A 19,641-nucleotide genomic window follows, 5' to 3' on the forward strand; every position below is an offset into this window, starting at 1 on the left:
TCCAATCTGCATGGGAACCACTGGGTCCCCTACTGGAGCTGGAACTACAGGAGATTGTGCCAGGGGATTGCATTGTGACACGGGCCTTGATTCAGCGCTAAGGCTGTTTAAGGTTCGGCTCCTCTCCACTCTCCGTTCGTGAAGTCTCTGATCGATCCTGGAGGAGAGTCTCCAGCTGGTCCAGACATCTGAGCTTCCCGGGTAGCCAGTTCGTCTTTGATCTCCTCATTAAGTCCTTGATAGAAAGCGTCACATAATGCCTCATCATTCCAGCGGCTTCCTGCTGAGAGAGTATGGAAATCTATTATATAGTCAGTAACCCGCCTCTTGCCTTGTTTTAGAGCTAACAGACCCCAGGCAGCTTCTCTCTCAGGTGGGACTGGGTCAAAGACTCTGAGCTCCCTTGTAATTATAGCAGATGAGCGAATCTCTCTGCCATTCAGCCGTTCCCCACAGCTTGGCCTTCCCTGAAAAAAGTGAAATCATAAGCAATCCTAGCCCGTTCTGACGGGAAGGAAGAGGGCTGCAATTCAAAGTGGCTCACACTGGGTTATGAAGGGCCGACACTGACTCCGCTCACCTGAAAATACCTCTGGAGGAGTCAGATGTGGTTCATGGTGAGGTGAGACTTGGCAATGAGACGATGATCCAGTAGCTTGGACAGAGGCACCTTCCAGCGGAGCTGCAACTGAGGAGAGGTTAGATAGCATAGTCATCATGTCCTGCATGCTTGATTCCAGTTTGGTGATGGACTTCTCAACACATGAGCGCCACTCCTGTGTGGACGATGGATCCATGTAGGCCAGATAATACTGCAATGAGTTACCATGAGGATCTGGAATTACAGCCACACACAAGGAGTAATGGACAAATGACCAGTTTATTGGCGAAGGAGTATGAGTAGAAGATCAATCCAGGTGACTGGTCTGCAGAAGAAACCAGGCTCCAGCTGGGAGGGAAACGGAATGGCAAAATACTCATCCAGGCAAAGACAAGGCTCGGAGATCCAAAGACAAGCAGGGTCGGTAACCAGAAGATCCGAAAAGTGGCGGTGTCCGTCAAGGGCAAGGCAAGGAGGGTAATCCGGGGGCATGAAGCAGAAGGTCGGCAACTGAGGAACAAGCCGTTGAACGCTGGAACACAACTAGACATAGGTCTGATTATTATCTGGCAGAGAAGGAGAGATTGGAGGGAGCTTAAGTAGGCAGTGAGAAAAGGAAACCAGGTGAACTGAATGAGACAGCAGAGGCAATTAGGAAGCCAACAGGTGGATCGAGTTACCAATGATGAACGCCAGGAGATCAGAATGGCAAAAACATGACAACATAAATACGAAACCGAAATGACATCTTAGAATAAAAAACAGAATAAAGATACAATCATCTGTACAGATCTGAACTGAAGGGAAAGTTTGGTGCATCCTGCACTTCTAGGTGGGGAACAACATGCAGACTACCTCATTTGAAAAACAAAAGGTCAATAAGTGTGGTGATAAACTATGATAGAGGGAGAGGGGAGAACCTGAAAATCCTAGTAGTTCCAGTGTTAAAGCGACATTACTGAACAGATTTTCTGACCGCTAACGATGGCTAATTTAGCATCCATCTTGCTTCCTGTCTCTTCTCTGAGATTTCTCCAGTCAGTAAAACTCCTCCATAGTCCTCGTCTTATCTCTTATTCTGTCACTTTCTCTCTTTCTTTTTTCTCTTATCTTCTTCTGATTATATCCTCTTGGGGTTCTTTGCCAAATTTTGTTACATTGTGTTGATATCCGCCCTGCGATGGACTGGCGAGCTGTCCAGGGTGTACCCTGCCTGTCGCCCAAAGCCAGCTGGGATAGGCTCCAGCTTCCCCGCGACCCTGAATTGGATTAAGCGGTTCAGAAAATGAATGAATGAATGAATGAATGTGTTGATATCCAGTTACTAACATATGTGCTGTTGTATAGTAAAATACTGCTGTAAAGTGATGCCCCATGCAAAGGGTGGTATCCCAGCCCTGCAGCCATTAGCCTCCTGGGTAATGGCTACAGAAATCTAAAAAAAAAAAAAAAAAAGGCTGTGTTTACATGAGAGTTTATTGTTGTTGTTGTTTATTGTTTGTTGTTTTTAAATGTCTTGTTATCTACTGTTTGTTTTAATCCTAATGACTTGATTTTATCTTGTAAAGCACTTTGTGTTGCCCGTGGCATGAAAAGTGCTCAAGAAATAAAGTTTGATTTGATTTGATAAAAACTTAATTCCATATGAAAATGACAATTCAGAATTAAACTTAATTAAACTTAATTCTGAAGTAAGTGGTTAATTCATTCCCATTTTATATCTGAACTGATTAAATCTTCTACCATGTAAACATTCATTCTGATCATTCTGCATATGGTCATCACCTCATCCCGTCCTGATGGTGATTCACATATTCCACGTGGTCTTCCTCCTCCTTTGTCTGATACTTTATCTCTCTTTTTCTTCTCAGCTGCTGAAAACACTGAAGTAGTATGCTTGTGTCAAGCTGGTATGATCAAAATCAAAGTACTTATGTGACTTTCCACGTTATATCCAAAAAGATGAGAAGCAGGAAGTGGAGTTTGTTTATTTCCAGTAGACATAGGTATGTCACGCCCGCCCCCTGTCCAATGAGAACCTTTCCAAAACCACCAACCTAAAATGGATTTAAGCAGTCGAATAAATGTGTTTAGCATGTAAACCTCATTTTGAAATTATTATTTCCATGTAAACCCAAAGGAGAATACTGTAATGTGGAATTTTTCAACAATAATAATTCCAAATTATTATTAATTAAATCCAATGTGTCAGTAGCCCAGGTTATCATAGTTGCAATGATGATTAACATAATTGCTTTGATGTTTCCTCACTGATCACTTGTAATTTTACTGGTTATTGTTTCTACACATCCAGAAAATTTCCCTTTTGGGAAACAATATAGATATCTGAACTGAACTCTCAAAGTGGCTGGGAAGTCTGACTTGATAAATTCCTTTCCATTTCGTGAGTTTGGAAACACATTATATAATAATAAGGAATGGAGCAACCCGTATTCCAACACCGCTAAGTTCAGCACAACATTAATAATCCATCATGAAGACAAGAATAATATGTTAAATTCAAGATGTTAAACTGGTCTTGCAGACTAATTTTCCGCCGCTACACCAGTGGTGACAAAACCTCAGTACTCAGTGCACGTTCTGGTTGTTTTATCTGACAAATGAAACACTATTTATTGCACCGTCAGCTGTTCCTTTGTACCTTTTTCCGAGTGCTTCTGTTTTACGAGCCGCAACTTCCGCTAACAAGCCGCTAACGTTTGGTGTTCAGTGTGTTTAAATTGAAACACCAACAGTGTTATCCTGAATCCCTTCTTGGTTGATTTTGTTGCAAAGAGATGTGAGAATTAAACATTGGACATGAAACAGCCTTAATATAGAGACTGATTTTCCAGCTGAAATGTAGGTAACCCAGCATCCTGATCTTTAATCTTCTGTTTGCAGATCTTCAGCTTTGTGCATCTCTTTGTTTTTAACGATTCTTTCTGCTTGCTGGAACCCTCTGAAGCGCTACCGAGCTGCTCTACAGTCTGCACCTGTTCAGCTTTCCTCAGATCACTTTGAAAATGTCAATGCTGCCAATTCCCACTTGAACTCTTAAAGTTTTTTCCGCTCTGTGATGAAGCCCTGTCTCGTCTGTGCAGAGACCGACAAGCACAGGCTGCTCTGGCCGCTCCATTGCTGCACCCCCCACCAGCCTGCTCACCAAACCCTTTATCTGCTCCTCTGAGGTGTATTAAGGGATTAAGATGCTATCTTTTGCTCAGGAATGTCACAAGAATGTGCTCCACTCTTAAAAGTGTGTGTGAAGGTGGTCCAAGGGATGTCAGCGGCGCAGGAAGGTGTTGACTTAGCCTTTAAAACTGTACTCACATCAGTTTAATCCAGGTTGAGATGTTAAGAACTTGAGTCAACAGTTATACAAAGGTTTTCTTGCTTAAGTGGTCCTCTGTGTGGTAGAAATAGGGCGGATCCAATGAGACCAGACCTGTTTTTTTTATCAGAGCTGACACTAGACTTTGAAAAATCAAATGTCCATGTGAGATGTTTGCGGTATGCTCTCATCATAACTATCTGGGCATGATGCGTTTGATCCAAAGGAGCAGAGGATTGAACTCATCTGTCCTTTCTGAAAATAACCATAAAACATGTGTCCCCATTACTCGGATATATCTGCGTCTCCTATCATGCTCTCCTCGTTAGACGCTTGTGTCTTCAATTGTAGTCATGTAGAGAACGCTTTGATGTGCGTTAGAAAGAGGCAAAACAATGACATCTGTTTCTGTCTAGAAAGGGGATAATTGTTTTCACGGTGCCGCTGTCAGAGAGTCGGAGCCTGCAGACTCAAACCGCTGTGTTCACAACTGTAATGGCTTTTTACCCATAAGGAAAACATCTCTTACCACAGAAGAAGCTTTTATGGCAAAGAGATTACCACAAAGTTTCCAGTAGAGGAAAGTCAGGATGAGCGTTTTGTTGGTTTATAATTGTGCATTATGTTATCTAATACGATGAGGAATAACTTATTAAAAGTGTCTAATATATGACTTTTCCTTGTGTTTGTAGCTGACAGACAGTGAGGTGAGAAGGCTGTCAGAGCAGCTTCTCCAAAGAGACGAGGCACTGCAGAAACTTCAGAGGGAGAAAGAGCAGATGATGGAGATCAGCCAGGTAAGCATGCACCTCGTGACCAGGAGGTCAAATCACACAGTTCCTGGTTTCAGCTTTCGCTCGTACAAAGGGCTTGATACGATGGCCGGGAAGCGCAAAACAGTATTAAGTAAAACACTTTGACATTGTTTTGATGCACATTTACATCACAGAAACCATGTTTACATGTACAAGACTAAAATAAAATTCTGAAACACTTTTACCAGAGTTAAAGCAACTTCATATAGATGTTAAACACGTACCAGACATGACCTGGAAGTGACATCATGAGGACGGAGCGTTGGAATCTCATTTCTACTTCCAAGTTTAGGAACATTTTGTAGGTATTGTGGACACAGCCTGGACTTTTTTGTTGATGTGTAGGGAGAAGAGGTGAGCTTTATAGACCTCAGCCACATGCAATCCCAGTGTTATGGAAAATGTAGCTCCTACAAGGTTGAGCACATTCTCCATGATTGCCTGGTCACACCGTCTCCTCGTCAACATCATTCAGAATATGGAGTCATTGTCCACAAAACAAGCAAAAGAAGGTTTTTTTTTATGGCCCTTTTCCACTAGCACCTACTAAACCCCAACCTTACCTATACCTTCAGTGTTTCATTAACTTCTTCCAATTTTTCAAATGATTTCCCGCTTATCATCTGTAAGGACTGAAAACTGCTTACTTCCCGTGATGTTACGTACGTCACTGCTCACGTCAGGAGATGTAAATTCCATTGCAGCGGTCCAGAGAAAAAAATAATAACAAGCAATATCACTTCCATTGTGGCTTATTGATTTTAAAGATGGCAGGTTGGGAATCGATGACAGTTTGACACAGAGAATCAGTACAGTAATCCACATCAGGGACTGTATATGTACCACCAGAATTCTGCCAGGAGGTTGTTGATAGCAACTTGCTGTTATTTAACACAAGACAACAGAGATACTCTAATAGGGTTGGATGTTCTTTAAAAAGATGAGTCCAAAGTGTAAACATACCTCCACTCATATAGGCTTTTTTTTTGCCCTGGGGCCTTGTTCCTTTGTCAGAACGTATAGAGATGCTGTTGCTGCTTGACTGAAAAAGAAACATAAGGTAAACAGAACCATATGGGCCATAGACCTGCCAAATGTGGCACTCATGATAAATGTGCTCCCTACCAGCCACACTGCTCTCTGTCAGTCATAGAAAAACCAATCACCATGTATGGCAGCCATAGAGACCCCTGACTCTTAATCCCTCCCAGATGTCTTGACCAACAGTAGCAGCCCTCTCTTTTTGTGTTATCAGTGAGGAAAACTTATATTAGGCTTTATTATGTTCCTATTACATCTCATATTATGTGTTTACCATGGAGTGAAGCACCCCGGTGAAAAGGAACAAAAGAAAACACTTACGGTTGTATTAATGAGCTTAAATTTGACCGAGTTTTTCTTTTGTTTTTGCTACTTGCTACAAGCTAACAAGCAACTTGTTTTCACAAAGCTGCAGTGCTGCAGATAGATGGATGCAAAGTCATGTGATGGAGGTCCAGAGATTTAACTTGAAGGTCCCGTCAACGGGACACGACAAATAAATACGTATTTTACATATTTTTAAAGTGCCCAGAGATGTGATTCATGAGATGTGAATGATGAAAACCATTACAAGCAGAACAGTTGCGAAAGCAGTTTACCACTGAAGTCATGCTGTTACATCAGCGAGGGTCCATTTAAAGTAGTCCAGTAAATTATTTGACAAGTCTTCTGTCCATCTAAACATGTTTTTGGTCAAAATGACAGGATTGTAAGGGGTTAATGACATGTGCAATAAAGACTAAGACATCCTGTTTCATGCTAACAGCAGGCCATCGAGGACCTGCAGACAGAAGAGGAGAAAGTGAACCTGTTGACCAAAGAGAGAACCAAGCTGCAGATGCAAGCTGAAGATGTGAGTGTACATTCTCCATATTAAACCTCATTACTTCATAAATGCTCAAATCCCATCTTTGCTGGATGCCTAAATGAAGAACAGTGCTTTGGTTTGACAACAACATGTTCATTAAAAAAATGGATTTACACTCACCAGTCTCTTTATCAGGAACATCTGTTCAATTAATCGTTTCTACAAATAAAATGAGCATCTGCATTTCTCATTCAATATAAACAGAAGTCTTATCCTTTTATGAGACTACTGGTTTTAATAAGAGAAATATACAAAACACAGACTCCAAATCTTCTGAAACTAGCTTAAAATCCCTTAAAATAGCAGAGCAAGAAGAAAACAAAGGGAGATAGTGTCAGACATTGGTTGAATATTTAGAAAATCCTCACAATTTTAGGGCTGTGATAAATGTTTGGAAGTGATTGAGGGTCACTGACTATTCGGCTATTGTAGGTTGTATAAACTGATGATCATTTATAAAACTGCTTCTAACTGTCTCATAAGCAACTTGAAGCTCATCTTTCCTTCGACATTGTTCAGCTCTTCATCTTAGCTGCCTGAAGGCCCATTTAGGCTCCTTTTAGATGCATGAACAGGTTTGTCCGTTTCAAATGTTACTGCTCTCATGCCTCCATGCATCCTTTATGTTAGCATGGTTGTTAGCAGTGTGGATTTTGGAGCACACCTCGGCGTTCCGACATCAGCTTTAGTCAACAGTAAACATGCTGTCAGTGGGGGAAACAGTAAAAATGACAGCGCAGTAGACGATGTTTGTCAGCCATTAAGCGCATTGTGGCTTCTTTTTCTTTGTTTCTTTTATGGACCCTGCAACAGCTATGCTGCTCAACAACCCCCTCCATGGTTTACGTTGGTGTTACTTCACTTGCTCCATCATAGAACGGATCCAGAAAAAAAGATCATGAAGATGGACAAAACGCTCCATATCGATCTTTTACATTGAGCATGAAGGTGCCTTTAGAGCGCAAGCATCACCGTTCAGGCAGGGATTGTGTTTTCTTGCTCTCAAAGGAGCCACCACACCCAGAATATCTCTTATTGCTTATATTCTAGCCATTCGGTGTCTGTCTGGAAGGCTGCAAGGTGGCGTAGTAGTTAGCACTTGACTCAATCAGTGGATCATTATTAGGTTTGTGGAAAACATTTTGTTTGAGTGAGGTGTGTTGTAGCAGGGAAACATCTAAAACCTGCAAGACTGCTGGTTTTATATGGTTTTAGCTGTAGCTGATGAAGGCTAGAGTTGGAGATCTCCATTCTGAAGGCTAGTAGTGGCTGGTAAATGAAAAGGGGGGCACTGGGTATTCAGATGGAAAGCCTGATCCAGTGATTCTTTGGCTGTTTGGATGTGTCATTCAGCCCTATTATTAATACTAAATCCAGAGTTTGCCAATCAAATCATGTCAGTTTATATCTGAGGAATGTTTCCAACACCTTGTTGGATCTATGAGACCAAAAATGTTAGCTGTTCTGAAGAAAAAAAAAAAAATCTAATCCAGTATTCAGAAGGTGGGCCTGAAAGTGGACAGAGAAAAACTGTAGCCATTTTTTGAAAAGCAAGAAAGATCCACCTTAAAGAACACCCTGATTTATCCCTGTTTAAATTTAGTTCCTCTAAATGGAACCATAACTTAACTACATAATCAACAGCATGACGATGTTGTACTAATAATAATAAAGCTGGGGTAGGTAATGTTGGAGAGCTTGGAAGATCTGAAAGTAGCGCCCTGTCTTGGCTCCTCCCCCTCTGGTTTTGCTCCTCGTGTGATCCAAGGCTTTTTTATTTGCGGCTTTTTCAACCAACAATTTTCTCTTTCTCGACTAGCGGGAGGAAGCAAATAAACTGAGCCAGGTCGGGAAATCCTCTCTGCATTTTCTCAGCCATGTTTGCCTTCCAAGTTTCTTCTTCACTACTTTGTATTTTCATCCTAACACGCTGTTTATATGCAGGGTGTGGCTATCAGGTATGCGCTGCTGGAGGGGGAGGAGGGGAGGCAGGAGAAGAAGCTTACGAAATATAAGAAATTATCAACTTCTATTTGGTCCGAACGTTTGGTTTGGTCAATTTTTACAGATTTACAGTAAACTGAGGGGTCTGACTATATTTCTTATTGTTCATGATTCCAAAATGTACAGACTACTATCAGGATGAGGAACCAGTTCACCCAGAGTAAAAACAATGTCTTTGTACAAGATTACCTACTATAGCTTTAAATCAGGGATGGCTGTGCACATATTTAATCCAGTTTTGGGTCAGCATGACTCACATGAACTGGACCAACCAGTTCCAGAGCTACATGAGTCCGAACTGGAACTGTAAATGAGGCCACCATGTGAAATGAGGTATTAAATCCACAACTGCCTGAGGAAAATATGTGGCTCCATTAGAGCTAAATGCTTCATAATGTCCACCAGCTGGTCATTTGTGAATAAACTTGATCTACATATCAGCTGCTGTTGACACATAAAAAAATGCACATTCTCTAATTCAATTGAAACGCAGTAAGAGTTTAAAAAGGCAGAAATAAACTCTTTAATTTTGAATCATCCAGTAACTTAATAAACTTTTTTACAGTAAATGTAAACTATGCTGATGACACCACTGGTCTGACTGTTGCATCCAACAAAAACATGTGGTGCTCGAAATACTGGAGAAGGTTTGGAACCAGTGGAAACTTCAAGTTGGCAAAGGGTTGGTGGATCTGGAGAAACACTGAGGTTCTCTGCTGTTTGTTGCATAAAAGATATTAATTACAGGCAGCATTGTGATTATGCAGTTTTAGCCCTTTTAACCTCAGCTTACCAGGAGGCATTAAGAACTATATTTGCAAGGAGAAAATAGATTGTATGTGTGATGCTTTGCCTGTGGCCGACTTTCCTCATTCCCAGTTGGAGTTCCAGTTGGAGCGTCTTCAGCGTGGCGAGCTGGAGAAGAGCAGGAGAAAGATGGAGGGTGACAGCAGATCTACTCAGGACAGTCTGGGAGAGATGGAAAAGATGAGGACTGCTCTGGAAGAGCTCATTAAACGGTAAGTTAAACACAGATTTTACACGTTTAAAATTCTTATTGTTTTATGTGAAAAAAAAAATCTAAATCTTATTTGGATTTAGTTTTCTTCAAGTCTACCTGCTTCATAGTGACTCCAGTATTAACACAGAGAGTGGCGTATTGTGTGGAATTTGTTGGACAAAAAATACAACTGACTTGAATGACATGAAGGCAGATCATTCTTTAATAGGAAGGCTCCTCCAGGCAGCTTTATGTTTTATTAATGTGTAAGTGATCCATGTTTACACCGAATAAATAGACTAAATGGACTGTGAATACAAGACTCTTGTTATTCCCAGAGGATTAATCACAAAATGAATGGTTGTCCCTTGGCTTCAATAGCATTTAAAGACACACTACAGAACTTTTGCCATTTTCCCATCAACAGCATCCATCTTGGATCTTACCTGACCTGTTAGCTCTGTCCAGCCAGCAGAAGACGATCTTACATGACTCGTTTAGTCTCTTTTCCTCTTTCAATCTTCTCGTGTTTCTTTGTTGAATCAACTACGCTGCATGTTCAAAACATTCATTCATTCATTTTCTGAACCGCTTAATCCAATTCAGGGTCGCGGGGAAGCCGGAGCCTATCCCAGCTGGCTTTGGGTGACAGGCAGGGTACACCCTGGACAGCTCGCCAGTCCATCGCAGATGTTCAAAACAGCCAGTGTGTTTTCTAGCGTTGTATAGTGTCGGTTTCTCAGCCACAGAAATCTGCAGGGTAGCAGCATCTCCAGAAATGTGCACGAACAATGTCACTGAGTCAATAAACAAGTGCAGAATGCAGAGTTTTAAGGTCAAAAAGTTACGTAATGTGTCTTTAAAGAACCTCTACCTGATTTGTGAGGCGCAACCCAGATAAACCCAAATAACTGATGTGATCTGCTTCAGTGCAACACAACACAAAAGTTGTCATGTATGTATTTTATGATGCATCTCATCATCTGGTGATCCATAAATTAGACTCATGACAACCATGTTCTTCTCCACATGAGCTGGAAGTACTTGTGATCCATGAACTTTTCTCGTGCAAGCATAATAAAATCAGTCTCTTTAATCAATCACATCGACGTTTGTGGGTAGTGCTCATTGAAATATGTAGCAAGCTAACGTACACAAGACATTCTGGTCCAGACAACTGCTGCTTGCTGGATGTTTTCTCTCCTTCAGTCCTTCTCTGCAAACCCTGACGATGGTTGTGTATGAAAATCCCAGTAAATTCCTCATCCTGATGCTCAGTTTGAACTTCAGTAAATCGTCTTCGCCATGTTTATATGACTACATGTATTGAGTTACTGCCATGTGGTTGGCTAGTTAGATATTTGCAAAAGTATGCAGTTTAACTGATTGGCTGATAAAGTAGTAAGTGAGTAGAATGGACAGACTGGTTGGAGACGATAGAAAGACAACAGGAAGTCCAGTAAGAACTGGTTCCAACCAAGATATGCAGAACATCATCTCGGAACACACAACACGTCCAGCCTGGAAGCAGATGGTCTCCAGCAGCAGAAGACCACAGCGGGTTCCCTCCTGTCAGTAAGAACAGGAAACTGAGGCTACAATTCACACAGACTCACCAGAACTGGACAATAGAAGATGGAGAAACGTTGCTGGTCTGATGAGTCTCCAGTTCAGCTCCACATTCACATGGTAGGATCAGAATCTGCTGGAAACATCATGACAACATGGATCCATCCTGCCGTCAGGATCAAGGCTTCAGGCTGCTGCTGGTGTGATGGTGGGGGGAGGTTTTCTTGGCCATATTTGGGCCGTGTGTGTGTGACCACAGTACTGGTATAAGATGATGCATAAAACTCAAATCATCAGGTTCTCAGTTATGACTCAGGTTTTGTTTTTTTCTTGCTTTATTTTTTATTTACAGACTGGTTTGTAGGCACCAACCGGTTTTAACCAGCATTGGCAGGATTTCCTTTGTCATCGCTGTGGAATTTTCTATGACGTTTAATTAGCCATGAAAAGCTGAGCGAAAGGCCAGAAGTTCACCTTTCAGTCAACTTTCATAAAGAAAACCACCTTCATAATCGTGAGCTTTAAAATAGAAAGGCATTCATGGCAGCTGTGAAATATTGTGTATGCAAATACAACAAAAAGCAAACATGATTCCTATGAAATTTACAGTTAACATGTCATCTGTATGGATGCTACATTCACCTAAAAATCAAAGCTTTGTAATAAAAGAGACATCAAAAGCATCTACTGTGAGACCATAACGTACTTATGTTCACTAACATGTTCCTATCTGCCCTCAGTCATATGATGGTGAGTAGAATCACCTTGCAGCAGCAATAAGCTGAAGACAAAAGACAGCTGTCAGAAAAGACACATCCTGCTCTCATCTGTGTGACCTTTCACATTAAGATAAACTGTACCTATTGGGACATGAAATCTGTCAGTTTAGTTTAGTTTCCAGTTCAGTGCAGCTTTATTAGCACGATGATGTCACATGTTCCTTAGGATCAGAACATTTTGTCCTGATCTTTCTGGCAGATTATTAAATGAAAAAAGAATTTTCCATGAACAGATGTTTTGTGAGGTTTTAGCATGACTTTGAGAGGATGATACACAATCAAACAATCAGAGAAGATGTATTGACAGCATCACCAAAGCCGATTGCGAGCAATGAGGGTGATCTTTTGTCACTGCTACTTCGTTCAAACTTTGTGGCTGATTATCTTAGGCCCAGATCTACAAAAGATTTTCTTGTACAAAACATGTGCATATTCACTACACATTAAAAAAAAAGGCACAAACTGATTTACTCACAGCGCACACCGAAGGCTGCATTTTTTAAAGGTGCAAAAGCGCACGTCTGCATGCAGTTAGTATATCTGCCACAATGAATATGCAATATGGGGCTTTTACACAATATTTTGCATGTGTTGGGAGGAGAAAATATAAATATATTAATTTAGCACCTGCAAAATGATCTATCAAACCTGAGAGCAGTTTTAATGATAAACTGCGCCTATATTTAACACCTTGTCAAAAGGACGCGCAATCACTTGTGTGTGTAATTGCGTGTGTGACTGTGGTTGTTGTTACAAGAAGTCATGAAACAAAGCAAGGAGATGCAGAGAAGACATTTTTCAACCGCGTGTGATAATGTTTGGGATAGATGAGGAAACAATGACTAAAACATCTTACTCATCCAGCATTGCCATTTTGGAGCTGTGACTCGGGATGGATTTGGAGCCACAAGTAGTCATTATGCAATATCTGCAATGTCTCAAAGCTGCTAACAAGTTGGCACTTTTTAGCATCTGGGTCATCCCAGCTTGCAGTAGCAGTCACAGCTGGGATCCTTAGTCCCATCTGTCAAATGTGCTGCCCAACTCCCACATGCTTTGTGTCACTGAATGGCCAGTTGTTGCTTGGTCCCAACATACCATCTAAGATACTGACGTTGTAGATGCTACCGTAAAATGCTAACCATCTTTATTATCATTATGTTGTTGTTTTTTTTTGCTTTATTTATATCCTACAAATTCAACAACTGGTCTGAGAGCACTGATGCGTCCTTAGTGGAGTCAGCAACAAATAATGTGGGGAAAGAAGTGTGTGGGAAAGAAGGTTATTGCTGTTGCATGTTGATTCTTTGCAATGTTGGGGGGTTTCTCTCCTCATACTGGTAAAGAAAATGTGGGGAAATAAAGATATGGGACGACGTTGGAAAACAGGGAAAATTACGGTAGTTTACCGGCCAAAACAGGATACTTGACAGCTATGCCTAACAGACATGTAGTCAAACTAAGAATGTCAAATGTTTACATCATCACTACAGAGACATCTATGTCCATATATGTAATCTGTGTCTGCAAAGAAAATAATAATGAAAACACAGTCATTGCACTTACTTTTCTATGAAGCTGACCACTGTGGACATTTTGTAGCTGTTACCCATGAGATCCGATTGTTCCTGTGGTTCTATAGTGTCTGATCCCTGCTAGGGACTTGTGAAGTTCTTGGTCCTTTTCCATTAGGATCAGTTGTCTCAACTTAACTCGCCTCGGCTCGGTTTGTAGGGTTTTCCACTTGGCTTTTGTATCCGTTTACCGGTCCTTTTTTGTAACTCTCCAACCCATGTTCTAAGCGAGCTGAGTCTGGTTGTGTGTGACGTCATCAGACTGCATTCCACTATTGGTCAGGGGCACGGCCAATCAGGGGTCAGTGAGTGACATCACTGGAAGAGCGACTCCAACTCGCAAGTTGTTTACATTACATGACAAGCAATGGCGCAACAAAAGCCTGTTCCGTGGTCCAACACTGAGGTGGAGACATTTCTGTGCTTGGTTGCTGAGGAAAGGATAGAGAGGGAACTAGATGGAGCGACACGAAATGCAAAAAACCAATCTATGAGCTTTCTGAAGTAATGCCAAAGGAGTTTTCAGCAGTGTCAAGAGAAGCTGAAAAAGCTCAAAAGTGACTATCAGCAGGTCAAGGACTACATTAGTCGGAGTGGATCAAACAGATGAGACTGGAAGTGGTTCCAACAAATGGAAACAATTTATGGTGAGCGACCTGCGAGCTGCAGACCAAGTAGCAGATTTCCTCTATGTGTTGTTATAGAGCTTGTCGTACACAACACTGACATCACAGTGATTTCACACAAACCCTGCACATTTTAGACCTGGTACTAAACTGTAATGGAAAAGAAACTGAACCAAACTGAGACAAGTTGCGGCGAGTTAAGTTGTGACAAGCTGAAACTAATGGAAAAGAGGCATCTGTTAGAGATGAACTGGCCAGGGATGTCCAAAGTCCTGGAGGACAGCTGTACATTTATTTAAAGTTTCTGTCCTTCTCTTTGAAGGAAGGACTTGGAGATCAACAGTACCAGCACCAAGTTGGAGGAAGAGGAGGCAATTAACACTGGGCTGCAGAAGAACAACAAGGAGCTGCAGGTAAAGCCTTTCTGATTCATCGTTACAATGTTTCATGTCCAAATTTTGAACCGGTCTTATGTTGCTTTGATTGACTCACCTGGACTGGTTGAAACTTTGGAAAGACTGGTTCTGGTTGGTGGTATCAATGCTGAGTGTGTTACTATGGCAACATGAATCTAATTGGATGAAAAAATGTCACCAGTGTCTGACCCGCTTGTGGTTCTGATGGAGGTTTTCCTTCCTGGTTCTGGTGGAGGTTTTCCTCTCAGTCTCTGGTTCTGGTCCAGCTCAGGATGAAGGAGTAAATCAAAGAAAAGCATTGATTCAATATGTTGGTTTTCTGGAAATGATCTTAATGAAGTGGTTTTTATAAACACAGTTAAACTGGACTGATGTGGATCACGTAATGGATTTGTTTATGGCATTCTAACAGGACAATGATGAACTGAACTGTGTCTTTTAATGAGTGGAATCTCTCCAGATCTGGTGTCTGGCCTTGTGGTGTGGTGTGTGGCAAATTGCTGCTGTGACAATAAAGACTATTTAAAATTAAATTTTGAGACTAAAATGTTTAAAGACTCCTCAGCCGGAATAGGGTGGATTGCCCTCTCCGGGTTGGGAGTCAGGTCCTGCCTAAAGTGGAGGAGTTGAAATATCTTGGGGTCTTGTTCACGAGTGAGGGAAGAATGGAGCGTGAGATCGACAGACGGATCGGTGCGGCGTCTGCAGTAATATCTGCAGGCACGTCCCTCTGGGAGGAGACCCCGAGGAAGACCCAGGACACGCTGGAGGGATTGCATCTCTCGGCTTGCCAGGGAACGCCTTGGGATCCCCCCCGTAGAGTTGGTAGATGTGGCTGAGAAGAGGGAAGTCTGGGCTTCCCTGCTTAAGCTGCTGCCCCCGCGACCCGACCCCGGATAAGCACCAGAAAATGGACGGATGGATGTTTAAAGATGAATACAAAGATTTTGGAAAAAGCTGTTTTTCAGCACATCTGGTTACAGATCAACACAGATAAGTTCTTTTAGTTCTTCTAAAGCACTCTTCTGTGGTAGAGACAGTTGCAGCAACTGTTAAGCATGTGGCCATAGGGGACAGTGTATTGCACTACTGGATACTGAGTTCTGTGCAAGGACAGACAGAGCCGAGCTGTAAGTGAAGAACATACCTACCTGTCAACAGAGCTGCTGTCATCTGCTGTGTGATTGGAGGAGTCACATCACCACTGTCGGGAGAGGGTTAATACACCCAGCAAATCCACACCAACAACCATCTCTGCTTCCCTTCCACAGTGTGACTATGAGCAGTTAGAAGTAGTAAAAAGCATCAGTTTTGTGTCTTTAATAATCTTCAGACGTTGGGTTTTGTTGTTTCAGCTGTTCAGAGTTGTGCACTGCATCAGGTTCAGCTGGCTGGCCTAAACTCCTCAGAGCTATCCTCTGTTCTTGTGTTTGTCTGCACATCTGAAGTTGTCCTGATGCAGTTCCATCAGTTGTGTGTCAACATGCAGTCTAAAGGTGACTTCAAGCAGAGTAAAGATTTAAGACAATATTTTAGAAAAGTTTAGTATTTTCTTTTATGAATCTTCTTCCAAGGTGTTGTTACTTGACAAACTAGATTTCTCTATCTTGGAGAAACCTGGACAGTGGCCTTTCTGTGTGGAGTTTGCATGTTTTCCGCGTGTATGCGTGGGTTCTCTTTGGGTACTCCGGCTAACTCCCACCGTCCAAAGACATGCATGTTAGGTTGTTGGTGATTGGTTATTCTGAACTGTCCATAGTAGTGAGTGTGAGCGTGAGGGGTTGTTTATCTCTTTGTGTTGGCCCAGCGATGGACTGGCGAGCTGTCCAGGGTGTACCCTGCCTTTCGCCCAAAGACTGCTGGGATAGGCTCCAGCTTCCCAGCGACCCTTCATCAGATTAAGCGGTTACGATAAAGAATGAATGAATCTGACGGAAATTTGTCCTGAATTTTCTCACCAGCTACTGTGGAGTTATATACACTGAAAATGGCCCTATCTCACATGGACTAAGAATCCTTTAAAACATTCCTGGATCCAGATGCTGCTCTGGATCACTTCCAAAATTGAATGGAATCTAAGTTAGACAAAGACCCGTTCTCAAAAATAAAATTGCTATCGGACAGACAAACGGATAAAAATCAGCAAAAACGGACGTAGTAATCACATACTTTAACATTAAACATTATCTTATTCGGCGTCTGTTTGGTTGTTTAAATTGGATGATAAAAAAAAAAGAAATGCAGAATTTGAATTAATTTGATTATAGAATCAAGCAACAAAGTTTCTGCTTAGATCTGCATCTCCAAGAGCACGAGCGCTGAATGACTTTAACTTGGTGACGGCAAAAACAAGGCAGCGGTTAACTCTTCCTGATGTCAATATGTCCTGCTGCAGACATGTGGGCTTGTTGCAGCAGGAAAAATGCAGGTGCAGCTCCAGCTGTGAGATTATCACTGGTTCTGTTCCAGTTGGATGTTCCAGTACCTGCTGGGCAGGAGAAACAATGCGGGCCGTGTGTGTGAAACACCTGGATCCAAGCTGTTACTAGGCAGGCTCTGTTAACAATGCTGAGAAAATCTTACAGGTCTGTTTTCTTTTTTTTTATTGTCATGGCAACCATCTGCCAGAGAATCAATCCTGCTGTTGACATAATTATAATATAATTATGATTATATAATTATATAATAATAATTTTTTTTGTCATTTAGATTAAAAGCATATTAATCTACTTGAAATTTGTCACATTTAGAAGGAAAAATTCAACATACTTTTAATCTCTTTTGGAAAATTGGATTCTTTTAGTTACATGTTCTGTCTTCCTCAAACAGAGGAGCACAGTGTCCCCCCTCTAAAGACCCTTCAGGTGCAAACTGACCTAGATCAACTCCTAGATCCCCACTCTCAGATTTATGGATCCTCTCAGTCTGGATCAATCAGCATCTGCAGCAGCCTGACCACCGGAGGTCAGCTGCCCCCGATCCATTACACCATGATGTCGGGAGGGCGGTCAGAGGTGAAGCAGGTTCAGGCAGGAAAGTCCGTTTAAGTGATTCAGGTTGCTTTATTTACTTCACTTTCCTTGTAACAAGATTTTTATTTCAAATAATAAATCAGTTCAAATCAGTTCTGCCGCGAAGAGGCTTCATGGTAGACACATCTCACACACTGTTATACACTAGATGGTGAAATATTTTATTCTGCTTTTGCAACAAACATGCAGTCATCTTCATCAGGACCACCTTCTTGGACCTTCTTTTCCTTTCGACCTGCCTGAATTTTTGGTTATTCAACAAGATGGAAACATTCCTCGGTGGTTGGGCTCCATGTTGACGTCAAGCATCACACTGTTGCTGCATGTCCATGATGAGAATCTCCCGTATGGCATCATGACCATGTGGACACATACAAACGTGTTCACATTCAACAAACAAGGCCGCTACAGTATGATGAGCTTCATTCAAAGATTTAAAACAAGTATATATGAAGTGTCCACCTGAAAGTGGGAAAAATAAAAACCCTGTGGCATTCAGTCCACTTCTGGTGTGGTGGAACATCAGTTTAGACCAAGTGTGTTGCTATTCAGAGTTTGTTGCTTTATAAAGTAATAATGTAAATATAAACACACAAAAGAGAAACCTTCACCTTCATGCTGAGCTGATGTGAGCTTCCAGCTCACTGCTGTGCTCCGACTTTCTTATGCATCACCACCAAGATGAAAACGAGAGATTTTTTTGTCATTTGATGGTGATTTACATTTATGTTTCTATATTTTACTTTACTTGATTCTAGACACTCAGATCCAGAATTCCTGAACAGCTTCTTTCCCAGGTTATCAAGCTATCTGTGCAAAACATGGACCTCGTCTTCAGGACGTCTTATTAAAGGAGCAAAAAGCTAAATTGTTTCATGGCAAGCTTTGCTGTTTAGACAGACCTGTAGACCAAACAAGCGGCAAACTCTGGTGGTTCAAAGGGAAGTCTATGCAAGAATGCCAAAAGAATTGCAACCCCCCCCTCATCCACTAGGGGGTCCCAAACAGAGCAAATCCCCATAGACTCATATTTAAAAAGACCAACTTCACACTAGAAAAAAAAAAAAAAAACGTTTACAGCCTGGTACAAAAATCCATATTCTGTTTAATAGGTCAAGTTTACCTTCATGACGACTGTGGGGGGGAGTGATTTTTTTTTCTAACTTCCCGGTTTAAAAGTAATTTCATAACCAAATTTGGCATATTTAGGAGTGTGTTTTTTGATTGACAGGTACCCGATATCCTGCTTTAAGAGAGGAATAGAGAACAACCGCGGTTTTTAGCCGGTTAACTGTGTGACTTAGCTTTTACCCGCTTACCTCCATTAGCTGCGTAGCTCCTGTTAGTTCTTGCTAGCTTGGTTAGTGCTTAGCTACAGGCAGGTCTAAGTTAGCTAGATGTCCACCATCCACCTCCACACTCACAGCTCCCCTTCTAGCTCTCCCTCTTTGCCTATTTTTGTTTTGTTTTTTGGGAAGCACGGCATGAGTGACACATGTGTTTCCCATGGAGGCAGAACCCATCCGAGTCTATGAGGAAGAGGCGTCATTTCTCCACCTCTCTGCGCTGCAGCTCCTCGTCCCGTCCTCTTCCTCGCTGTGTCATGGTTTGCACTTTTTGTGTCTTTTTAGTTCCAGATTCCTGTTTTATTTTGTAGTTTTCCCTTTTGTCCTGTTTCCTGTCTTGCTTTCCCGTTCATTAGATTCACCTGGACTCAAGTAGTTTGGTCATTCCACCTGTATCGTGTTCTGCTTCTGTCTGTATTTTATAGCCGTTGGTTTCAGTTCTGTTTTGCTGGTTCATTGTGTTAGTTTGTTGTTGTCAACCTCTGTTTTCCTGGTGAAGTTTTTCAGATTAAAACATCTTGGTTCTGCATCCTGCCTCCCATCCCTGCATTTGGGCCCACCCCACCACCAATCCGTGACACGCTGTCTGAAAGTGGATAACACTTTCAGACACTGGCAGAGCCCCAGACGATTCAG

General features: G+C 41.8%; 1 protein-coding gene across 1 annotated transcript in view; it reads left to right on the forward strand.

Moving 5' to 3' along the window:
- The window catches only part of LOC306771468 (uncharacterized protein), a gene marked incomplete at its 5' end in the record, with an annotated part of 90,445 nt that overhangs the window by 46,376 nt on the left and 24,428 nt on the right, over positions 1 to 19,641 (forward strand). The window contains 4 exons of the mRNA XM_079260634.1: positions 4,628 to 4,732; positions 6,558 to 6,644; positions 9,543 to 9,682; positions 14,534 to 14,624. Of these exons, the coding sequence (XP_079116760.1) occupies positions 4,628 to 4,732; positions 6,558 to 6,644; positions 9,543 to 9,682; positions 14,534 to 14,624 (423 nt within the window). The remainder of the gene's footprint in view (positions 1 to 4,627; positions 4,733 to 6,557; positions 6,645 to 9,542; positions 9,683 to 14,533; positions 14,625 to 19,641) is intronic.

Source organism: Telmatherina bonti, assembly GCF_933228915.1.
Source record: "Telmatherina bonti genome assembly, chromosome: 21".
Classification (NCBI taxonomy): Eukaryota; Metazoa; Chordata; class Actinopteri; order Atheriniformes; family Telmatherinidae; genus Telmatherina; species Telmatherina bonti.